Source organism: Crocodylus siamensis, chromosome 3 (assembly GCF_052110815.1).
Source record: "Crocodylus siamensis isolate JL-2025a chromosome 3, ASM5211081v1, whole genome shotgun sequence".
Classification (NCBI taxonomy): Eukaryota; Metazoa; Chordata; order Crocodylia; family Crocodylidae; genus Crocodylus; species Crocodylus siamensis.
This window is the reverse complement of record NC_143397.1, coordinates 48,770,791-48,791,178: the sequence shown is the minus strand read 5'-3', so window position 1 is coordinate 48,791,178 and position 20,388 is coordinate 48,770,791. Positions and strand designations below refer to the sequence as shown.

The window sequence follows — 20,388 nt, the reverse complement described above, 5'->3', positions numbered from 1 at the left end:
TTCATCCCTTGCAAAGAAAGGCCACACTAGGTCAGCAATGTTTTTAACCCTGTCGGAAAGCTCCGAGTTTACCTGGTAGTAGCAGCGCTAAGGCTGTGCCTCCCCCCCCCGACTCCAGAGTAGGGGCTGTTTCTATTCCCAAGCTGTCTCCTTGTCCTCCCCCAAGCGCGCTCCCTTCCCTGACACGGGGGGATGGGGCGAGCAGCCGGGCTCCTGTGACGGCCGCCGGGCTTCGCCTCCAGGCTGCGGCTGCCCGTGCTGCAGGCAGAGCGCGCGGTGCACCGCGCTCGCAGGAGGCGCCCGCGCCCGGCAGTCTCCTTATGAAGGTGTGACAGTGACCGTGGCCGTGACCCGGCGGAGCGCGCTGCGACTTCCCGCCCCGCGCCTGCCGGGAGAAGGACGCGGAAACTTTGGTGGGCTGAGCGGCGCCGAGGGGCAGGCAGGGCGGCAGCGCGCCGGGGCTGCCGCAGCTCCCCCCGCGGCGCCGCGCGGGAGTGAGGCGGCCGGGCGGCTGCGGGCTCTGCTGCTGGGGCAGGCGGCGGCGGCGGATGGAGCCGGGCAGGGAGCCCCGCGCGGGGGACGAGCCCGAGCCCGAGCCGGCGGCGTCCTTCCAGGCCCGGCTCTGGAGGAACCTGCAGCTGGGGGGCAAGGGCCGTGGCGGCAAGGCGGGCGCGGAGCGCCGCAGCGCGGAGCCCACCCCGGCCCCGGCCGCCTGCCCTCGGCCGCCGCCCGCGGGGGAGCGGCTGCCCGGCGCCAAGTGGGGCGGCTTCCGGCGCAGGAAGCAGGCGCTGGACCGCGTCTTCTCGTCCTCCCAGCCCAACCTGTGCTGCTCCGCGGCAGAGCCCCTGGAGCCCGGCGCCGAGGCCGGCTCCGCGCTGCGCCGCCTGCGGGAGCACCTTCTGCACTCGGGCAAGGCGCCGCCCGGCCGCGCGCGCCCCTGCCCCTGCCCCAGCCCCAGCCCCCGGCCCGCGCGGAGCAGGGCGGAGGCGATGGGGTGCCCCAAGCCGGCCCGCTGCAGCCGCGGCGGCGGCCCGGAGCGCACCTGTCTCACCAGAAGAGCTCGTCGCTGCCCAGCACCACCTGCCTGGAGCAGCTGCTGCACGAGTCGCCCGCCGCCGCCAGGAGGACCGACAAGGGCGCCGAGGAGGGTGACAGCAGCGCGGTAAGTGCCGGGCCAAGGCCCCTCGGCAGCCCGGGGGCCCCGGACACAGCCCGGCTCCCCGCCGGGCCCTCGGGGAGGCGGACCGCGGTCGGGGCCCTTGGGAGGAGGAGTTTGACCGGCCACGTGCGCCCCCGACAGGGCGTTTAGGCTGAAAACGTGTGGCCCGTTTCTTTGTTTTGGGATCCTGGCCCACCTCGAGCACCGGGGAGGGACCAAGGTAGCACCTGGGTCCAAGGACCAAGGCCTCTGGGGCTATTTCTGCCGTTCCAGCTGCCTGTGTAAACCACTGTCTTTTATCTCTGAATCAAAGATGCTGCAGTGTGTCTGTTGGTACCTTATTCCTGCCCTATAAAACTTGCCAGCCTCTTACTTATTCACCTGTAGGGCTGGGGGGCCTCTGTGGAAGCCTGGCTGGGGAAGGCTGACAAACATGGGCTCTGGCCCTGCAGGGCTGTACTTGCACCACTCAGTTTGCGTACATGAGTGGGTTTGCTGAATGGAAAATGACGTATGCACATACCTGGAAGTTAGCGTTCACCAGCCGATGTGGGATCTGGGCCTTCCTACGAGTCGGGGAACCAGGCAAAGCAATGATGTCACGTTACATATGACGATGTTAACTTGGTATAATCCTGTATGCTTCATGGCTGCCTCATCTGCACAAGACATTTTTCCAGTTATACTGGTGTAATTAAACTGGTGTCGCTCCACTCCATGGAGATGCTCTTCCAGCAGAGCAAGGCCTGTCTGCACTATGGAACTGCTGCTGCTGTAGCGATGGTGGAGCTGTGCTGGCAGAGCCCCCTACTGTAGATGCAGCATAGGTTGAGAGGGGGAAATTCAGTCAGCTTAGCTATGCCAGCTCCTCAAATGGTAAACTAAACTGACAAAAGCACTCATCTGTTAGTATAAGGTGCACCCTCACTGAAGATTTTGCAAGACTTGGTTAGTCATCTGTGAATGCGTGATCTTTTTCCCTCCTGTGATAGTTGGGCTGGCAAAATATTATACAGTAGTACAGACAAATGCTGAGTGGCTTCTGTAGGCTTACCTATACTGGAAGAAGGCACTGTACTGTGATGGGTGTTCACACTGGGAGTTATGCCAGTACCACCTTATGCTGGAAGTTGTCCTCTGCCTCATTAAAACTTGTTGCACCAGAGGGCTTTAGACTACCAGCACTGCTTTTTTTTCAGGTAACTTACTGTTTCCTTGCATGGTATACAGAGGATGAGTCTGACATGTTTGTATAGATCCCATCAGCACAAATAGCACTAGTGATTGATAGTGCATGTTATAAAGAACATATAATAATTTGAGGAATATGTCAGACTTCATTAGCAAGTATTTCACATACACTGCCATAATTTCAGGCTGAAATAGTCATTTTTCATGTTATTGGAGGAGGGTGTTACACAAAGAAATCACTCTTAATGCTGTCAATTTGAAGTTAAGTGATGATGCTAGTTGTTGATAGGTCTGTCAACTCTTACAATAGATTCTCTACTAGAAAAGTTCAGGACATGTGAGTCACTCTGGAGATAGTGTCATGCTAAGCAATCAAATACTTTTTGCACAAATAATTGATTAATATGGCATAAGATAGTATCATTTTTCTTTGGCCATAGCAATGGAAGAAATGAGTGTCTGAGTTAAAACTGTGCCCTTCATTTTTTTAAGCATCAGGAACAAATTGTACATGTGTACTTGACTTTTTCCAGCATTAAGCAAACTGGTCCTGATCCTACAGAGACTTGTGTGTATTCTAAACTTTTTTAGGTGCATGTGTACCCACTGAAGTCATCAGGACTCATTGCATGTATACAGGTCAGCACATGCAGGAATTTTTTGCAGGATCGGGGTCTAAACTTCAAGAGTGTGTGTACTGGGTCATAACTCCTCTGCTGAATTGGAGCCCTTGTGTATTTTCCAGTTGCCTGAAACACACCAGTAAAAGTTACTTTTGCCTCTTGATACCAGGATTGTAACCACCTCTAAACAAGTGTTCCTTGGTGCTTTTTTCATCCTTAAAAGGCTTCCCTAAAAATGTTAAGTATTTATTTAGATACCTTTATGTAGATTACCCTTATGTAGATTATCTTTTGTTTCCTGATCAAAAATGCGAAGGGAAAAGACATGAGTAAAAAAAAAAAAAAATGAAGGCACTACAAAACCAAGGCAAAATATGCAGGTAACGAATAAACAACTTTTATGGAACAACCAGAATTTTATGAGAAACTTTTGTAACATGCATTATAATTTAATATTGCGCTCTTTAAAAATGAAGCTCTAAGTATATTTCTTATGCCCTGGATCACATGAGTTATACCCCATATAAGATGCTGTCATCATATAGTTTACCTTTTCACTGTCTACTGTATCAGAAATTTTTTTCAGTTTTTCTTTCCTTAATTTTTAAGCAGTGTTCTGCTTTTATTTGTCAATGGAACTATATGCTTCTGATAGGCTTTGCAGTGTTAAACTTTGTCAAGAGGGGAAGGTCTCATTTTAAATCAGGTTGAGACGTAAAACTTGGGGGAAAAAGTGCCATTTAAGTTTTGTTTGCTGCACAGGACTGATTTAGGGGATTCTTTCTGGCTTCGGTCTCATTAATGAATAGGAGTTTTTAATAAGTCTGGTTATCCTCAACTTCTAGGATACACTTAGGTTATATTTTCTCTGCAATGATGTAATATACTATTGCTTGCTTGTTTACTTCGAATGCTTATGTGGTTATAAAAATCAATATAGTACTGTGCCTGTGCTCATACATTTCAAAGTGATTTGATTTAAAAGAGTTTTGATGTTTCTAACAATAGCAAAGCCAAAAGAAAAATATAAGGGGTGGGGGGGACCAAGAAGGGGGGAAAAAGGAAAGGAAAACTTTAATGGTCTAGTCCTACCCTTATGTTCACCAGTGTAATTACATTAGGTTCAGTGGAGCTAACACAGGATAAAGAATGTCAAAACTGAGGTGCCCAACTCTGTCAGAATCTATCCATTTCAGATAGTTTCTGATTAATGGGTCTGTTATAGGGTGCACAGTGCCCAAAGAAACTGGTAACTTTTGAATGTAGCTGATTTCAGGATTTATCTGTAAATCTAATATATGTACCCTGAAGTGCCATTTCAGCAAGGCATTTAAAAACACACCTAACTTTAATCATGGCGTTAGTCGTGTATGTGCTGAAGTACCTTATTGAATCAGGACCCATGCAATTCAATGAAATAAGATTTTGGGTTTTATAATGAGGATTTTTGTTGAACATGGACAGTGGAGGAACATTTGGTATTTGTGCCTGACACACAAGTAGCGTTTATTTACTGTTTCTTTATCTTGGATAAGAGGATACATTTTAAAATGAGTTTTAGCTTTACTGCTCAGTGGTATAACTAAAGCAGGATGATTGGCGCCACCTTTGATGGCGGGGAATGCAGTATGGTGAAAAAAATGGCTGCTGCTGGTAGCCATGCAGTCATGATTTTGATTGCGCTGGTGGCAGAGCAGCAACTGGAAGTTGCCACTGTTCTTGCCACCTGGGCACTTGGCTACATCACTGTGCTGCTGTTAGTGCTAATTCATTTCAGGTAATGGTTTACAAGTGTGCAAGGCTCTTTAGTTTCTGCAAAGTCACTTGGCCTCCCAACACAGAAGATTTACTATGCAAGAAGAATTTTTAAAAAAATATGTGCTACTACAAGCAGAAGGTGAATGAAGAAAACAGTCTAAGGCCATTTTGTATACATGTGAACTAGATCAGACCAAAGACACTTAAATATCTTTGGGTGCCTGGTTCTTAGTTCCTAAAATGCTGTTTAATTAGATAGTGAACATAACTCAGACCAAACCTTTTCAGCTTTGTTGAAAGAACTGAGAAACTGGAAAGTACCTTTGCCTGGATTCATGGACTTAACAGCTAGAAGATTTCCTGAAAAGCACCAACTCTCAGCTACTATCTTGATATATATTTTTGGCATATTTGACATAATGTAGACAACTCTAGGAGGTAAAAGGAAGTCTTCTTGTAGCTGTAGTGGTGTTAAAGACTTAATAAGAGAGTGACAGAATGTATTGTCATTTTTAAATATAAATTCCCAGTGAGGGCACATATGTCCCAAAGTAATGGAAGGGTAGGAAGAGACTGAGAGGGAGGGAGACAATGACTGATAATGATGGCAAAGTATTACATTAGACATACTAATCTGTTTGATATATTGGTGAGTCAGGAACTCCAGGGAGATGATAACTTGCTTATTTGTGTCTTGATTCTATGTAACATACAATATCAGGATGACTTTCAGGTGTAAGGGACAAATGGGACATATTATGGAGGAACTTGTGTGAGAAGGAAACCAAGTAGTGAAGTAAAGCTGGTAGAAGACACCTCTCAATCAGGAGATATGAACAAGCAGAGCCATGCAGAAGCCAAACAAAGAAGGGAAAGGATTTAGAGTTTGGAGTAGAAGGAGATGCAGAGCCACTGAACAGGACTGAAGATAGGGTAAATTTATTGGTTCTTTTTCTTAATTATATTTAAATAAATTAAGCCCTGACATTAGCTCCATTAAAGACAGTACAGTTATACCTGGAAAAAGAGTAATTTATATGTCATAGGTCATTTTTCAGTAATTGATCCTGGCACCGAATGCAAGTGAACAAAAAAAAGGGGAAGAGGGGAAATAAGTACTAATGAGGCCTTATTCCAACTGTTGTTGAATTTTTATTTTTTTAATAGCAATATCTATAGAGAATAATTACAAAGAGAAGCAACTTCATTTACTAGCAAGGCATGAAAAAGAATAAGACTTGTTACAGGAACACTGTTCCATGTGTATTCCATATCTACAATAAACTGAGAGTCAAGCTTGAAGTTCTTTTAAAAAAAATATTGAAAGTACTTATTCTTTGTTTCAGGGATGTATTTGGTAGATGTGTTGGTCTGAGACAAAAAGAAACGCAAAAATCTAGAACTCTTGGTTCAGAAATGATACCTTTTATTAGACCAACTAGGAAATCACAAAAAAAAAATCTATTTTCCTAGTTGGTCTTATAAAAGGTATCATTTCTGAACCAAGAGTTCTAGATTTTTGTATTACTACTCTTTGTAGAATTTTAGAATTTTCCCAGAGATCTTTCTTGCCATTAGGCTGAAATATTGCATACATGAAACAAAGTATTTTTTAATTACGTAGAATAAACTTTATGTAGAACTATAAAGAGGGCTCATCACAAGCTACCATTTAAAAAAAATGCTTTTTAGCTTTTTAAAATGTGAGCACACAGTTGACAAGTTGACAGTGTGGTTTAGCATGCAACTTCAATATGCAATCTTAAATTAACTTTTTTCTTAAAAGAAGAAAATATTTAGCTTGTGGCAGGCTTAATTACCTAAATTATGATGGTGTTTCCATTTATTCCACTTCTGTATAGCGTTTTATTTTTAATTGTTTGGAGTTTTTGTTCTGCCATGGGAAAGAACATAGTGAAGGTGGATCAACCTGAGCTTTCTGGTAGAGGGATCTACTTGAGTAGAAAGTCTGAATTTGACCAGCCACCTGGGGCTTTCTGTCTGAGAGACTGGGAGCTCTGATTATAAGAACAGGGATTTTGTCATTTCATCTTGCTTTGTAAGGGTATCCTGACGAGAGAGAGATTCTGAATTCTCTGTGAAGTGGGACCAGGTTGTAAGGTTTTTTGGGACTGAAGTTTTCAGGGTGAGAATAGTCTCCTGGTACTGACTTGACCACCACTGAAGCATTCTGAACTTCAACAAAGTCTATGAACTTTTTGTGCACTGTCTAGGTCTTCTTAATTTGACTTTTTGTATGGTGACTTTTCCCCCAAATGGTTGCTTATGATTTCATGTTCCTAGGGATTCCTGAATGCTTGTGTAGGGAAGAAACCACCAGAAAGCAACTACAGGGTTAAAATTTTAAATTGCTAAAACATGAAGGTGGTTAGTGTTTTAGATGGTGGCTTGATCCAGTAGTTTATTTTGAACAGATTGTTTAGATAGCTGGAACCAGGCCTTTACTGTCTCTAATGATACCTGCCAGAGGGAGTTATGTACTATTTGTGAATGCTTTGTTGCATATCGTGGTACACAGGAGCAATAACATTGCTGCTAGGAAAATTCATTACAAAGATTTCTTGAAAATTCAACCTGAAACATACAAAACGATGTATGGTGGAAGGGTTAAAATATGTATTTTCTATTCCTCTAGCACCATTAAGCCAGGATCTTAGGGTACTTTATAAATGTTAATGAATTATGTCACACAGTACCCTTTTGAAATAAATACGGGATCCCATAGGAATCGTTCACTCAGCACTGAAATGCATGCAGCTGTGGGATGGATTCCCTTCTCCTTTACATTTGTGTAAAACAGTAGTAACTCTACTGCAGTCATTAGAGTTGCATTAATTTCACATTAGTGTGAGAAGAGACTCAATCCTGAGTACTTTGAAAGTATATGATACCTCAATGAAAATGTAGGAGGAATTCTAGACCGGCCAAATGTAGTTCCTTGATTTGGAATATAGCCAGGACACTGGGGTAATGTCCTGTCTCTTAAAGAAAGAGTCATGGGATCTTTAAACCACTAAGACTACAAATGGTTAGGTTTAGTTTTACATCTTAGTCAGAAAATGGAACAGTCGGCAGCACAGTACCTTGTAATGCCACACTGAGCCATTTTTAGTATCAAGTCAAAAGCAAAGAATATCATCTTCTAAGTTTAATCAGATCTTGCAGCAACTAGGCCCCTGCCCAAGTACCTTAATCATCATATTGCTTATAAGTCATCAAGCTTTGCATGCTAGTATCAGAAAGTGATAGCATGGAAGACTTATTTATTAGATTTATATCTCTAGTGTATAAACGGAAGGTGCTCAAAAGTTTTTTAAAGGGACAAGTAACTTGAACTATTTGTTTCTTTGCTATGACAGGATATACTGCAGTTAATAAAGACATATTTGTTTTTTGCATAAAATAAACCAAGGTTTGTTTTCAAATATTGCTTGAATATAATATTTTTGTACTTTCCTGCTTTTCTTAAACATTTTTACTATTGTAAGCTGAGAGAAAGTAAGCAAATAGTAGAAGTTTGTAGGGTTGTTCTTGTTCACTTTGGATTTTACGCATGGGTGATATTATAGTAGTGAAAAAAGTATTCTTTCCCTTTTATTTAAATTATTTATGTTGGAGGGTTAAATGGCTCTTCTAAATGAGTTTAGAATGAATTTTAACATACATGAAAGATTCTAATTAGAAGTTACTAAATCTAGATATTAATAGCAATACAGAGTTGAAGTAATGGTGAGCTTTCCTTGTCTTGCCTGATTCAAAGGACAAGCTCTAGAACCAATTCCTTTTGTTTCCTACTTATTTGAGCTAGTTTTAATTAATGCACAAGAGAAGAAAGGCCATATGTTCATTACTAACTGCTTGACCCATGTACATGGTTGCCAATAGCTTCATCTCCAATAACTTGACATTAGCCGCTGCTGTAATTCAGAAAGTTCCCACCCAAGCTCCTACCCCTTTCTGATTAACTGCCTTCTTTACTCATGAATGCCTTATGGATCAGCTAATTACTGCAGAAAGCAGGTGGTGCTTTCACTGTCAAGAGCTGAGAGGAGTTTTTCATAAGAGTTTGAGGAGAAGGATTAACTGACATGATTTCCACAGGAGAGGAGAAGTAGCAGAAAGTGTCCAACAGCTCAGAGTAGCTTTTATTAAAACTAAAGAGGAGAGGGAAGAAAGAAACAAAATAGTTGGTTTGTTCTTTTTTCCTTTCAAGTCCCTTTTCTATCCTTACGATACCATGCCTGCAAAGAGAGAAAGATGGTGGGATTCCTCCTGGGAAAAATGAAGATAAGGAAGATTCCTTTGCTGTTGCCCTTCAGGTGGGGAGAAGTGGGAGGTGTTGACAGGAAAACATTCTAGGACAACTTCTCAATCCAATTAAGTATTGTGTGAAAAATATTTACTTTTATGATGCTTGACTCTCCAACTTTTAAAATTTAATTACATTCCCTTTGTGTTATGTGAACTGAAGTTCCTAACCTATCTTTTCCAGATCACTAATTTTATATATTTTTATCAAGTCACCTTTGTAATGTGCGCTGACTTGGTTTTAATATTTCCTACAAGGTGAAATTGCATTTTGCAGGTCCCTAATTATTCTTTTTGACTCTTGTCTGGATTTTTTCTAGTTCTGCTATATCCCTTTTGCGATATGGTGGCCTGTAATGCACTGTGTTCCAGATGAGGCTTAACCTTGAATGGATCTGTTAATTCAGTCGAAGAAAGTTTTAAAATATTAAAACATGCCACAAATCTTTATGACTCTGGGGTCAGGCCAAGCTCCCAGGATCTCAAAACTGCATAAAGTTGTAAAATTACAACATATTGGGCTAGACAGGAGGGCACAGTTTTATATGTACAATTGCACATACACAAACACAGAAATCAATTAGGTGCATACACAAACACACAGGCACATCAATTACCAGCCTAGGCATATGCACACCTGTCACCAGTTCAAACACCTACACACACTATACAGACCAAAAATTAGACCAGAATCAATTATCAATACCTGCACACCCAATACACACACATGGATCACTAATTCATATATCATGCACACAGTGACATATATGTATATCAGTTCACATACATACCACTCACCTACACGTACACACAGGTGAGTTCCTAACTTGGGGTGTTGTGATGTGTATGGATATATGTGCTTTGTGTACTTGGATACCTGGGGAAAGGTTAAGATAAGAAAGTGGAAGTGTAGGGAGTGAAAGTTGCTGGGAGTGAAAGTTAACCGGACCAGAATTAGAACCAGTAGACTAGAGAGAGCTGGGCTGAAGAACTGAGGCTTGGGGGTTACTTTAGGTTAATTGACCTTAATTGATTAAAGGACAATGCCCAAAGCCTGCAGAACAGGGGAGTGATGCTGGAGAGAAGCTGGCACAGAGGCTGGGACTGAAGCTGGAGCTACAGGGGAGCCAAAAGAGTAAGTGGGGAGAGGGAAACTGGGACAGAAAGTGCAGGGGAGCTAGAGAGGGTGTGGAGGAAACTGGGGGCTGGCTCTGGGAACCAGGGGTGCTGGAGAGGGACTGCTAGGGAGCTCAGGAAGCTACAGGGGAGGGGCTGCTCGTGCCAGGAGCTGGAGAAGGGCTCTGGCTGCTGGGAAACCTGCAGGGCAGCCTGAAGGAGCTGTGGGGAAGTTGGTGGCAGGCCAGAGGACTGTGTTGGGGAGAAGGGGCTGGCTAGAGAGGGTGTGGGGAAAGCTGGAGAACACATGGGGGGAAAGGGGCAGGAAAGGTTGGGAACAGAAGGTAGAGAGAGAGAGAGGGAGTGGGGAGAGGCAGCAGGAGGCAGAAATGAGTGGGGCTGAGAGGCTAGAAGTGGCAGGAAGAGCTGTGGAAAGACACGGGAAGGAGGTGGTGGACAGCAGAAACGGGGCCAGGAGGCTAGAAGTGGCAGAAATGGCAGGAAGGGCTGTGGAAAGATGTGGAAAAAGGCGGTGGATGGCAGGAATGGGACTGAGAGACAGCAGAAAGCAACAGGGCCAAGAGGCTGCAGCAGGGGAACAGAGAAGGGACAGAGAAGAGGCAAAAAGCAGTGGGAGCAGAGGATGGCAGAAAGCAACGGGGCTAAGAGGCTGCAGCAGGGGAATGGAGAAGGGACAGAGAGGGCTGAGATTTGGCAGGGAAAGACGGGGGGAAAGAGAGAGAGACTAGAATTTAAGATGGGGAAGGGACCGGGGCTCAGTAAAATACAACCCAACTTGGGGTTACAAATGACAGTGGTTTTATTGAACAGGGGAGATGGTGACACAATATCTTATTGGTTCCTGGTTCCTTTGCACTCACGCACACACACGCACACACACACACACACAATGGCAGCAGGGGTTAAAGAGGCTTGGTGCAGGGGCTGAAGTCTGGGAGGAGAGAGAGAGAGAGTCCAAATTGGAGGAGGAAATGTGCAGGTGATATCTACCTATCCCAGGCTGAAAGTTGGTCCTTGATGGCCAGTCAGGGTCTCCTTCAGCTCAGTGTTGTCCAGAGGGGGTTGCTGGCAGGGCCTCTGGGGTGGATAGGCAGCGTGACGTGAGCTGGTCTGGTTCAGATAGAAATGGCGTTCCCACTGGGTCTGTCTTCACTGCCCCTTTTTATAGGGGCAGACCTTGTGTGACCCTAGTGACAGGAGGCATGCCCAGGCAAGGGTCAGCCCCTGGTGTACTGAGCATGTGTGCTCCATGCAGGGATGTGCATTTTGGGTGTCTGTAATGGTGGGGTACAATGGTAGAGTTGCTGGTTCTGCAGGGTCTTTTGTCTTTCAAATGCTGGGTTCTTGTCTCTGTTCCTGGGTGAGGTCTGTGGTTCCTGAATGAATCAATGCGAGGTGATGGCCTGGTCATTACAGGCCATTCAGTAGAGGCCTGCTACCCTTGTATTTCAATCATTCCCAATCACTCCCATTCATCTGGGAACCAATTTACATGGGAGGGGTACATGAGTCACACAGTTACAACACAGGGGATGCCTGGGCAGAGGACATAAGATGGAGGCTTGACATACAAGATGGAAACTTGACATTACTTTGGTTCACTTGCAAACACAGGCCTAAACCATACAATATCCATATGAAACAATAAAAATCAATACGAAAATGATAATAATACAATATACAACAGTAAAAATCAATACAAACCTAACAAAACATTATTTACAATAAAAAAAAAAAGGGCTTGTCATAAGGGAATATAAGAACTTAGCTTACCTAATACTACTAATAACTACTTATAAGGGATAGGTAGGTCAGACAGAAAGTTAGAAATGGTTAGGGAAGGGGAGGGAATTTCTCAGCATCCTTTAATCTTGAATCCTTCCAAAAAGGAAAGCAATGAAGCAGATGAAGAAACAAGGTATCTGGGGGGAATTCCTGCTGAAATATTTGCTACATGACCTCTAACATATGCATGCCCACCAAAATTTGTCAGCATTCTTTGCCTGCTCCATGATGGTATGCAAGTGGTGCTCTCTGTAATGGATCTATCACAGATCCCACTGAGGATAAAATGGGAGTTAAACAAGGCTGTGTCATTGCTCCAGCACTCTTAATATTCCTTGCCCTGATGTTACATCTGACCACCAATAAACTTCCAGCTGGAGTGGAGCTAAACTACCATATGGATGGTAAGCTGTTTAACCTCAGCTGACTCTGAGCCGAAACAAAGACCACCCGAACCTCACTCATTGAGCTCCAGTATGCTGATAATGCTATAGTGTGCACTCACTTGGAAACAGACCTTCAGGTAATTGTCGATGTCTTTACCAAGGCATACAAGAAAATGGGACTGGTACTTAACATTTGGAAGACTAAGGTCCTCCACCAACAAGCTCCTAATGAACAGTCTCCAAGTTCGGTAATCCAGATCCATGGTGAGACTCTGGAGAATGCTATTTCCCCTACCTTAGACGTCATCTATTGCAGAAGGCTGACATTGAAGAAATCCAGTGTTGCCTCAAATGTGCAAGTGCAGCCCCTGGCCCCAGCCCACAGTGGTAGCTTGCCTTTGCCCTTGCCCTGCACACAGATCTGAGAGGCACATGCTGGCTATGCCCTCCTGAGGTGCCTGCAGCAGCAAGAGCTGCCCCCTCCCAGATGAGCCACAGCTCCATCCTGCACCCCACCCTGCCCCAGCTGTGCAGTGCCTGCCCTAGCACCAGCCCCACTCCCTCTCTGACAATGGGAGCCTTGATCTGCCCCGCTCCATGCTCCATCCCTCTCCATTCATCCCTTCCCCCCACAACAGACTTACCAGCTGGATGCTGCTCTCAAAGCTGCTGGGCCACATATCGACACCCTGGGCTGGCACCCTGTTATACTGACCTTACACTGTCCTATTCTGTGCCTATCTTTTATGCTTCTTGCCACACCATTCCTTGTCACATGAGACTATGCCCTTTCTAAATGTCCTCTCCTTGTACTTTGCCCTTATTTGGTGTTTGTAAACTAGCAATAGACAATTTTTTGAAACACTGGGACTTTAGAACCTTAATTCTTCTCCTTAATGCCTCTTCATGAAAAAAAACTTCCCAGAAAAATAGACCTTGAAATGTGGCAATAACACCATTGAGGTTTCAAATTTCTTTCTGGGGATTCTAGATATATTGAATATTGAGTTTATAATGGGAAGATGGTGCTTGCTTGGACTATAGAGTAGCTCCAATCTGTCTTTAATGAGTACAGTCTATTTGTTGTTGTATGGACCCATAACCATCCAGAGATTGTCACTAATTGACAGATTGTGTCTCTGCTAGATTTTTGTCACCAGCAGGTGAACTTGTTAGGCTGACTTGGACGAAGATTATTTAAGGTTCACAAATAAAACATTTACTGAGAAAAATAAAATGAAGATGATTTACAAAGCATTAGTACAGTACGTCCAATTAAGGCATTCAGCAAAAGGCTAGTAATGCATCTTTCCTTATTAGTCTGTTACCTCTCAGGAGCTGTTGTCTGTTTCATATCTTTTATATTCGGTATTTACCCATGATCCCCCACTTCTGTAGATGGCTACAGTTTCTGGAAGGATGTCTTTAAATCAGTAGCAAGGTTGGCCTGTCACAGGTAATAAGACTTTCATAGTGGTGGCTAAGCTTAAGAGGCATATCAGTGTACTTTGGGTTGTCCTTGAGAAAAGAGAACCCTCAGATTTACACCTTGGCCACCTAACTACAGGCATGTATATAACTGTTAGTGTAATACTAAAAATAAATTTGTTCTGTTCTTTTTAGATTGGCATTTTCCATGTATACTGAGAAACCTGTCTCCTTTCCTAGTTGGGGACTGAGACAAGGCATCTTACTGTGGGACCTGGAATTAGTTTGAATCATGGTTCCTGTTTGTGGGTGGATTCTGTTTTTGCTGGCAGGCTAAGCTAATTCAGGGATCTTTCTTTGCAAGAGTGTTTAAAAATTGTTCCAGTGCTTAGTTCTGGGTCTATTCTAGACAGTTTCATTTTCAGTCATGTTGCAGCTTTTCTGTACTACTCAATAATACGAGTCCCTGCAATGAATATTTAGAGTTCTAGACTGCTATTTGTGTCAGAAGCTGGGAAATTTTCATCAGGCTGTGACTTAAGTTTTAGCTGAACAGTCTTCTTTGATTGTACGATGGGAATAGCTCTAAATTCTCAAGGGTCAAACAAGCTACTTTATAACAGGGAAAAAATAAACATGCAAAGGTGGTTTCCTGTTTTGTCTTTGGTACAGTCAGAAAAGTAAAACAATTTTGTGATTTACAACATAAGAAGAAGAAGAATGGAAGAGTTGGCCAATGCTAAAGATGTAGAATAGCAATAATCTTATGGGGGGAAGGGAGCCTAATTAGGACAGCCTATGAAAACTAAATAGGATCATCTCTCAGTGGGAGGAGGAAATAGAACTGTCACCATCTGTTTTCAGGATCTTTGTGCTTTTGTAGGGGACTAGATGCTTGTTTTCCCTCTTCCTTGGCACAGACATTGTTTGAATGTATGCTTACAACTGAGGCGATTTAATCCAAAAGAACTATGAAGATTTGATCCTTGTTTTGGTTTTCTTGTTTGTTATAATCTTTGCATATTTTTAAAATGAAAGCTGTTTGTTTCAAGATGTCATAGGAATGAGTTTACTTTCCTGGGTTTTAAACTGTATACTTACAAAAATAGCATTGCTACACCATGGAAAGTGGCAGTATTCAGGGTAATGTGGAAGGCAAAATGCATATGCATGATGTTGCCTATTTCTAGAGCATAAAAAGCTCATTATAAGAACTGAGGAAACACTAATCACAGAAATGTAGTCTTGATGAAACCTCAGCTCTAAGATGTTTTTGAGAAATTTAGTAACAAAGCAAGTTCAATTGGCATGGTAACTGATGATCTCTTGAAGTTGTTAGTCTGGTACACTATAGCATCTTATTAATGCAATAGACCAGTATAAATACTGTTTTAATTTACAAGTGTAGAAACAAAAAAGGGGGTCCAAAAATTATAGGATTTTCCCTGGGAAATCAGTACAGTTGCACAGAATCATGATCTCTTTCAGTGTTCAGATGCTTGACTTGCCTGGCATGCAGATTGGGAACATATGGTGGCTGGCTACACAGTTCTGTGGTGCAGATGACACATTGACTGTGAAGATGCTATCAATGTATCAGCCCTATGTACAGAACTGCAGATGACACATGGGGTGCAAATGGCTTTGACAGGAAGGTCTGCTATCTTTTCAAAACTTTGAAAAATGGGCCTCAAGCTTGAGGAAGTTTTTGACTGTGCTTTTATGGATTATCTAAACTAGAATTACTGTTTTACTACAGCTGTTCAAAGCATCATTTATGTAAGACGCTGCTTTGTAGTGTTGTGTGTCCATTAGTCATTAAGACTTAAAGAAGAGCTTAGTAACTGCCTAGCTTTGAAATAGTTCTTAATATTAGTATTTGACTGAGACTAAGGAAAATTAACAAAATAAAAACTCATGGCTTAAATAGAATATATAGCATTATGCTGTGGCATAAAAAAGTAAAAGGAAACATTTATTCTCTTTGTCCTTTGACTGCAGTGTCCAATACCTAGAGCAGGCTCTTCAAGCTGGGGTATGACACAGTTGCTCTCTCTGCGTCTTAAATCTCAGTCATTCCAAAATGCCCATAAATTCTTTCCCTTGCCATTAAAAAATCTCCCTAGGATGTCCTGTGAACAATTGCTTATTAAATATTTAAAATTATATAGTGGTACTATAAAAGTCTTGAGGAATCCAGGTAAAGGGGAAGAAAAATGTGTACTGAGGAAGGTGGTTTTATGTTTTCAAACTGTTAGAGTCTAGGTACCTTCCTTTCCTGCATAGACCTTGTTTAGCAGAAGTGGCTGAGATAACAGTTGTGATTTCTCATGGTAATTGTCCCGGGTTCGGTGATTTCAGATGTTTCTGCCAGGATTCTGCCATGACACTTCCAAAGATTTGCAATGACCGGCCTACCAACCTATTTGTAGCAATTTCCTGCATAATACAGTCTGTAATTGTATGTTGCCAGAATCAACTGTCAGCTGTAGAAAAAAGTAGCACTGAATTTATTTAAGGGTTCTAGCTAGTATGTTTGTATGTACGTCATTTGTCTTGGGAATTGGACCTGCCATACACGTTGGGAAAAGATTTATATGATAAAACATTGAGAGAAACATCATAAAGTGTTCCTTGCTATTGCACCTGCTTGCACTTTTAGTTTTACATAAAGATCAGTACAAAGCAGTGCCATCACGTTCACACAAAACTGAGCCAGCAACTCTTATTCACGCCTGCTTAGACAAGTGTCTTACATCAGTGCCACAGTTTCTGGCACCTGGCCATTAAAGTGCCATTCTATCATCACATAATTTGATGCTGAAAGGCAGTTCTATAATCCTAAAAATTCTGATGTCATGTGTTGGACATACAAGGGAGAGAGGCCTGCAAAAATTGTTTTAAATGAATAGAATGGAAACAACACAGATTTAAAGGCTTACATAAAATACTCCCTGCTCTCTTCCTCCCCACCCCACCCTTTCACTTACCAAGTTTCAAGTTTTTCTGCTTAATTTTATAAGGAAAAGGGAACTTGCTAGTCATTTCTGCATTTGGTGTTGCACTTCCTTGCAGATAGGAGTGAAGTGCTTATTGAAGCTAAGGATTCAGCTATACCCATAGGCGGATCCAGGATTTTAAATAGGGGGCTGTGACTTGACCATGGGAAGGATGGAAGCCCAGGTATAGCCAGAGCCTCCAGACCTGTTGTGGGGAGGAGGTGGGCAGGGAGCAGGTGCAGGACAGGGGAACCTGTTGGCTGCTGCTACTGTCCCTTGGCTGAGCAGTGTACCTGGTGCAGCTGCTTCTTGCAGCCCATGATTGGAGTTGGGCTCCTTCTACACCCAGGTTAGCTGGAGATGGTGGCGGTTGGGTTCCCACCCTTTTTGCACTTGTTCCTAGGGGCTCCAGCTGGAGAGAGTGGCTGTACGGGTTGCTGGGCTGGTCTGGGAATGGTGGAGGAGGGCAAGCCCCTGTTCCTTGTCTATCTCCTTGGGTTTTTTCTGCCAGCCTGCTCCAGCTGCGGGGAGTGGCTATGCAGGGTGCCTGATTGGCCAGAAATAGCATTGGCAGTGACAAAAGGTGGGTCCCTCCTTCTAGTACCTGCTCCTTATCTGACCTCTTCAGGTGCCTCTTGCTGGCCTCATGGGTGGAGAGCTCAGCTGGTTGCACAGTGGAAGGGCGGGTGCTGCTGTGCCCACACCCATCCACATACCTCTCCAGAGATTGAACTGAACTGGGACAGGAAGGCAGAGCATGTTTTAGCAGCATTATCTGTGTTGATTTAAATGGAATAAATGGGTCTTTAAAGTCAAAGATGCTAGTGTGACCCTGCCACTGTATAACATGAAGCAACTAAGCATGGTCTGGGGTTCATAGTACAGAGATCTCAGAATGCTTAATCCAAGGGAACTGCATTAGAAAATTAACTTCAAAGTCTGGAAAATAATTGATTAGGATACAGAAGGATCAAGAACAAAGCATACAAAGCAATTTGAAACTGAGCAGTTATGGAAGATAAACTTAATTAAGATCTATCAAAATCCCTTTTTCAGAATGATATCTGTTAAAGTCTCTAATTCTGTTATACAATGGAGAGGAAAAGAATTAACTGAATTCTGTATTAATGGATGTGAACTGTCATTTCTTTTCTTGTTTTGATAAAGCAGGTACACACAAAGGTGGAGAATAGATGGGATTGTAAAAGGTGGGAGAATTGTAGGTTTTGCTACATTCTCAGGATACAAAGCAGCTGGTCAGTCATGGATGGATATTTTGGTTTCTGATTGTCTATTTCAGCTGCTGTTATGAAAGTTGGGCTGCTTTTCTGGTCTGGGATGTTATTTTTTCCTTTAAAAATCCTTCTAGGCTGGACAGAGCTGGATGGCAGTACCTGGTCTTGGATCAAGTGAAGAACAGCATTACCTGAATAGTTGTGTCTAAGGCATGGTCAAGGTTGAGACCATACAAGCCAAAGACAAGAGTTTTACTTATAAAGCACGCTTACTAAGAGAGAACCTAATTCATTAATAAGAAATAAGTTGGTTACCTTGTTAAGCAGATGCCCTCTCCCAAGGGTGTTGATCAGACAGCCCATAGGTTCCACAAGAAAATACGTCATTTCAGCAGTCTTGAAGGCATGGCCAACTATAGTTTTTACACCCCTGCCTTTTATTAGCTTTCCTTACTTTATTTAATGCATATTCATGCTTTATGATCATTCCTCTGTGTCTATTGGCTGAAACCCTACCTTTACTCACTCCTACTTGCATTTCACTTAAGTCTATACAACGTGAATATTCTGTTACATCTTTTCTGCTTGACAACAGGCTTAAAAACTTCAGCTTAGCCTTAGCTGTTACACAGTTTGCTAATTTTGCACTGTGGCTGCTTGTGTAATTTGTTGATAAGCTCAGCTCCTGCTCTTGTGGTTAAGGAATAAGGAAGTAGGGCTGAGGGGTTTAACAGTTCTGATAATGAAAGACCTTTTGACCTACAACAGGATGTTCTAGGGACCAGGCTGGCATGCTGGATATCCTCAACAATATGCTGGTCTGGGCATCTTGAAGGTCAAGACAACTAGTGAAGAGCAAAATCTTGGGAGTGAAGAAATGTTGTAAGCCTTTTTCTTTCTTACTGCAGGGAAAACCCAGAAAATTTTAGCCTTGTGTTCTGCCATTTTTGGTCCCCAGTGTCTCTTGTTAAAGCTCTATGAAAGGAGGTAGGGCAGGATCTGGTGTGGGAGGGAGCACCACACTGCCATGGATGCCAAGGTGAGGCCCCCCTGCCTGCCTAGCAGCAGTGGGGGCACAACTCAATGCCACTGTACCTCACGTTGGCATCCATGGCAACATGGTGCTCCCTCCCATGCTAGTTCCCACCCATTGGGCCGCAGAGGCAGCTCCCGCCCAGGGCTAGTCCAGCGAGGCTGCAGCCCCATGCGCCACTGTGGGTACAGAAATTTGGGGCAGGCACATGTGCCTCCCTTGCCCCCCGCTACTGTGTTGCTTGTGCCCTCCCTCCATCCTCTCTGCTCTCTGCCCCCATAGACTTACCTGAAGGATCAGTTCTTCACCACCCTGCCTGGCTCTACATGCATGTGTGCATGCCACCATACCCCACCTTCTGTTGTGTATGTGTGTGTGTGTCTTTTCCCTCCCCACCCTTTCCCACCAGTTGTCCCTCTTTAAAAGTAGTGTCACTCAAGGTTAGCGCATGAATCGGCTACTAACGGGCTACGTTATTCTTTTACAAGCCCCAGGATCATTTTAATTTTATTAGTTCACAGTATTTGTAGTAGTTGATGTGTTGGTTATTGGCCTTATCAGTGGATGTGAACTACCAGATATCACTTTTGTTTGTTGCATGGTCCAGTTAAGTAGAATTAATGGTTTTGTCTTCATGCCCAGTGGACACATGAGAACTTGCACTTGTGTCTACTGATTTACCATAAGCAAGCATCGTACCTGGAAGGACCAAGTAAATAGAGTAGAGAGAGGAACAAAAATATTGCAGTGACAATTCTGAGCAAGGACCTACCCCTGCCCAAATTGTTGAAAATGCACACTGAGCATCTGGGCCTTATGGATATGTATTTCATTGATTAATATGTAACACAGGCATTTTAATGGAGACCTTTTTTTTTTTTTTTTACAGCATGTGGTCTCAGAACTGGATCTAACTTAATCTGTATATCACTTTCACTGTGCTAAATCTTACGTGCACGCCCAACATAAAAAAGTGTCATTTCCATCCGTACTGTAATAATAAATGTGATATCTAACCAGATATATGGGAAACAGCTTTTTTTTTCCATCAGAAAGGACAAACCTGTTCCAGGTGGCATTCGATTTGTTTGTGCTGATTCATTGACCATAATGGAAGAAAAGCTTAAGGGCATACAATACAGTAAAATGTTGCTTCTGTTCCTCTTGTTGCTGTAGTATCAAAAGGAAATAATAAAATTACATGCTTCCTATCATTTTCTTTATTGAAAAATTATGTGTCACTTCAGTGGTAGTTTGTGGAGAATACGATTATGAAATCACTTTGTGAAAGGCAAGGTTATTTGACTGGCAATGATGACAGTACA

The 20,388-nt window shown here is 43.3% G+C and overlaps 1 protein-coding gene across 1 annotated transcript in view; it reads left to right on the top strand.

Moving 5' to 3' along the window:
• Nucleotides 1-440: 440 nt before the first annotated feature.
• MCTP1 (multiple C2 and transmembrane domain containing 1) overlaps nt 441-20,388 on the top strand; it is a 500,289-nt gene continuing 480,341 nt past the window's right edge. Inside the window, exons 1-2 of the mRNA XM_090038277.1 lie at nt 441-957; nt 1,005-1,162. Coding sequence (XP_089894403.1) covers nt 549-957; nt 1,005-1,162 — 567 coding nt within the window. The 5' untranslated portion in view covers nt 441-548. The remainder of the gene's footprint in view (nt 958-1,004; nt 1,163-20,388) is intronic.